Consider the following 4,934-nt stretch of genomic DNA (forward strand, 5'->3'; position numbering starts at 1 on the left):
ATATATATATAACCGTTGAGGGTTGACTGTATAAAAACAGTTCGTGCTGCACTGTATTTGTTTTGTCCTATCGTATGATATGTTGTTGTCTTATTAAAAAATATGCTATACATTTAAAAGAAATGTATTTTAATTTTATAGTATATACTTATATATAAATATATTCATGAATGTTTTTAATGAATGGATTTTATAATAATACAAATAGCAATGTGTAACATTTGACCATATTTAGTGCAACACTTTTATTTGTTCCCCACAAAATATAGTTTTGTCACAAAATTTTGGGATTTCTAAAATTATTGTGCACTGATTTTTCTAGAATAGCTTTGCTGCCGAATTATCCACTAACCTAGTTTATGATAAATTTTTGTCATAGATTATAAATATACATAGGCCTATATTTTTTCATATTTGTTTATTTTATTTTTCTTTATAATGAAGTAGTCTGTATCTAGTAGATTGTGAAAGAATGATTATCAGTTCCACACACAGAGATATATAAATTCTACATTTATTTAAATGAGGGAAAAAAACTTCACTGGTATCGGATTGGTATCAGCCAATACCGAACCCTAGGTATCGGAATCGGTATCGGAGGCGAAAAAGGCGGATCGGAGCATCCCTAAAAATTACTACTGTAAAGTTCACCCTGCCTGTTGAAAATTATTTACAGTTAAAAATGTTTGTTAGAAGTTTAGAAATGTAATCAAAAATGAAATGTAATTAGTTACATTACTTTAAAAAAATTATTTAAATAGTTACACTGTTTATTACATTTTAAATAGAGTAACTTTGTTTCCCAACACTCTCTGTTCATTTGGATATCACAGTTTGAACATTCTTGTTTTCATTATTTTCAAGATCCAAGGTAAATTATAAATGGTCACATTCAATATGGTTATTTCAGTCATGCACAATGATAATCTAACTACAGTTTAACCCCTTTAAGATTATACAAAGCACATAATCAGCATTTGAGATTATCACTGTGATTAGACACAGTTTATATGTTCTTGTTCCCAGCCACAATCACAGTCACAGAAATTGAAACCATTTCTAAAGTAGAATCCTCTGTTATTTGTTGTGTATAACTGTTGTGGCTGGTTAGGACAGAAACTGTGATTAACATAAAACTTTTTATTGTGCGTTTTGGCATCTAGTGTTGGGCTAATGAACTTGGCAGAATAATTGTTTATTTTTGATAATAAATGTGAACTTTTAAACAGTAGTATCTTGTAACGTTCTGCAGTAGTATTTTTAACACATTTCTCTGCCTTGTGTTGTGACAGAGAAAATCAAGTAATGGCCTCTTGTGGCTTATAGCTTTATTTGAAACCAATCAAACATGAATGCTGAGCGCGAATGAAGATACTGAATATGCAAAATCCTCTGTGTGTAGTGTACTCAAACAGAAAGAATATACTGAGCAAAATTGTTTGACAGTCAGGCTTCAAACAGTCAACTCCGAGTTGATCAGATTTTCTCAAATATCCTTATCAAACGCAAATGAACAGAACAGATACCACAAACAAACCAAATCACAGGATCCTCACACAGATCAGCATTACAAAGGTCTTTCCTCTGAAGAATGAAAGCAGAGAGAATGTAGGCTAGAATACCTTTCTGAAGAATGTTCTGGAATTGGTTTTGTTTGAGCCAGGCCTGGACCTGTTCCTGCAGAGACGGATCATCTCTCACAGCTGGATTTCCACCATCCACTTCATCCTTTAACAGCAAAACAACATAGTTTGAGACAAGTTCTGGTTTTCCTTCCTTTTTTGAGGAGTGCTAAAAATTTTATCTGTTATGATCACACCGAAGGCTCCAAAAGCAAAGATGAAAAAGATGAAGGAAAGCAACAGTTGCATACCAGGCAGCTTCAGATGAGGGAGGGACGTCAGAGAGAGACAGCGCTCTCTCACACACACACACACACACACAGTATTACACATGGCATTACTCATCCATGTAAAGATGAAGGAAAGCAACAGTTGCATACCAGGCAGCTTCAGATGAGGGAGGGACGTCAGAGAGAGACAGCGCTCTCTCACACACACACACACACACACACACAGTATTACACATGGCATTACTCATCCATGCACACAACAGACACACCTCCTCACTGTACACACACTCAAGACTGGAAATTACATAATGGTAGTGTGCGATGGATATTTAAGCCGAACTGCAGCTGAACTCCCAAAACCTCTGCCTGTTACACACACACACACACACACACACACACACACACACAGCGAATGAACACAGGAAACACAGAGGCTACATATCATTTCCAATAAATATTACATCACACATCTCTCTCTTTCTGTCACTTCCATCCAGTACGCTTCAGAGATCACGAGTCCTGACACACCACGTCTGACACCACACCTGTAAACACTCCCACACATAAACGCTCTCTACTCGCCTCGCATTTACATTTTACGTTTTCCCCCTCAGAATTCAAGTTTATCTTGTGCTCTTGATTAAGTCCGTTTTTTGTTTGTGACAATAGCTGCTGAATGTATGTGAATGTATAAGAAAAAGAAAATTATTGTTACAAATTAATACATTATATATTAATTAATAATATCAATAAGTAATATGTTATATAATATATATAATAATGATTTATTATTAATCATTAAAACGGTCAGTAATTAAATATATTATATGAATATATTTATATTTAATTTAATCTATTCTATATATTTATATATTATTCAAAATTATCAATGAGTAATAGCATTTATTATAAAATATATCATTATTTTATTGCATTTATTATTTATCATTAATTATTAAAATAATGTATTATAATTATAAAATATATTCATTAAAATATCTCTCTCTCTCTCTCTCTCTCTCTCACACACACACACACACACACACACACACACACGTACAGAGGCTCAGGTTCAGGGAAGACAAATCTTTCACAGCAATACTGTGAACTGTGACTTCCAATTGACAGAAATAGCCAAACTAAAGAAACAAATGATGTTATCAGATTGTGCTGATGCTTATCCAGCATGACACACTTACCAATGTGTTAAAGAAACTGCTCTTGATTTTAGAGATGCACACCATACCATATGCACCCGTGGTATCGGCCTATAACAGCATTATTTTTCATTTATCTGGATTACCTTGATAAGGATGGAATCAGTGGCAGATAATATATTAAGTTTGTAGATACTGTTTCTATGTCATTTGGTCCATTGGTTCCTTGGACCATGCTATACATATTTTGCAAGAATCTTTTAGGACATTGCAACTTTCACTGTCAAACTTCAAATTGGTTTTAAATTCTCCTGCAGTTGTACCTGCACTCACTCACATCATTAACACATCGCTTCACACTGGTGTTTTTCCCTCAGCATTTAGACAGGCTCGTATAACCCCACTACTTAAGAAACCCATCCTTAACCCATCTCTTTTAGAGAACTACAGACCGGTTTCCCTTCTTCCTTTCATTGCAAAAAAACTTGAACGAGCTGTGTTCAACCAAGTCTCTGCCTTTCTCACACAGAACAACCTCCTCGACAGCAACCAGTCTGGTTTCAGTAGTGGACATTCAACCGAGATTGCCTTGCTCTCAGTTGTTGAAGCCCTAAGACTGGCAAGAGCGGATTCCAAATCTTCAATAATTATCTAGCTGGATCTCTCCGCTGCTTTTGACACGGTTAACCACCAGATCCTCCTGTCAACCCTATTGGCATAGGGCATCTCAGGAACCACACTCCAGTGGTTTGAGTCTTATCTCTCAGACAGGTCCTTCAAGATATCTTGGAGAGGTCAGGTGTCCAAGTCACAACATATAACTACTGGGGTACCTCAGGGCTCAGTTCTTGGACCACTTCTCTTCTCTGTCTACATGGCATCACTAGGTTCTGTCATTCAGAAACATGGCTTTTCATATCACTGCTATGCTAATGACAATCAACTCTACCTCTCATTCCAACTTGATGATCCGACGATAGCTGCTCGCATCTCAGCTTGTCTAACAGACATTTCTTGCTGGATGAAGGACCATCACCTTCAACTCAACCTTGCCAAGACAGAACTGCTTGTGGTTCCATCAAACCCATTGTTTCATCACAATTTAACCATCCAGTTAGGCACATCAACCATAACTCCTTCAAAAACAGCCAGAAACCTTGGAGTTATGATTGATGATCAGCTGACTTTCTCAGACAACATTGCTAAAACTTCCCGGTCCTGAAGATTTGCTTTATTCAACATCAAGAAGATCAGGCCCTTTCTTTCGGAACATGCTTCACAACTCCTTGTTCAAGTTCTTATTCTGTCCAGGCTGGACTATTACAATGCTCTCTTGGCAGGTCTTCCAACCAGTTCTATCAAACCTTTACAATTAATCCAGAACGCGGCAGCAAGATTAATTTTTAATGAACCGAAAAGAATGCACGTCACACATCTGTTTATCAGTTAGCACTGGGTACCAATAGCTGCTCGCATAAAATTCAAGGCATTAATGTTTGCCTACAAAACCACCACTGGCTCTGTACCCCTTTACCTAAATTCATTACTTCAGACTAGTGTTGCTTTCGTCAACGAAAATTATGACTAAATATCGTCGTCAACAAACCTTTATCACGTGACGAAAACGAGACAAGACGCAACTTAAATGCTGGTCATATGACGATGACTATAATTAAATGTATAATGCAATATTGTTGACGAATAAAAACGAGACTAAATGTGGTTTACAAAATAAAAACTATGCTAAAATGTCTCTTCATTTTCATTGAGCAAAATGAAACTAAATGTTATAACGTTATTTCGTCTCGTTTAGTAGCGTTATTATTATTATTTTGCAGTATTTCTGTTTCCTGTGTCTCACTTCAGGGGCTGCATCAGGTCGCACTGCGCAGACGCAGGCGACGTCACTTCCTCAAGCCCCACTC

The 4,934-nt window shown here is 36.5% G+C and overlaps 1 protein-coding gene across 2 annotated transcripts in view; it reads right to left on the reverse strand.

The window, feature by feature from the left end:
- The window catches only part of jmjd1ca (jumonji domain containing 1Ca), a 90,221-nt gene that overhangs the window by 22,403 nt on the left and 62,884 nt on the right, over window positions 1-4,934 (reverse strand). For both annotated transcript variants that reach the window (XM_016274374.1, XM_016274373.1), the window contains exon 4: window positions 1,623-1,728. In XM_016274374.1, coding sequence (XP_016129860.1) covers window positions 1,623-1,728 — 106 coding nt within the window. The remainder of the gene's footprint in view (window positions 1-1,622; window positions 1,729-4,934) is intronic.

Source organism: Sinocyclocheilus grahami, unplaced genomic scaffold, assembly GCF_001515645.1.
Source record: "Sinocyclocheilus grahami isolate Dianchi unplaced genomic scaffold, SAMN03320097.WGS_v1.1 scaffold86.1, whole genome shotgun sequence".
Classification (NCBI taxonomy): Eukaryota; Metazoa; Chordata; class Actinopteri; order Cypriniformes; family Cyprinidae; genus Sinocyclocheilus; species Sinocyclocheilus grahami.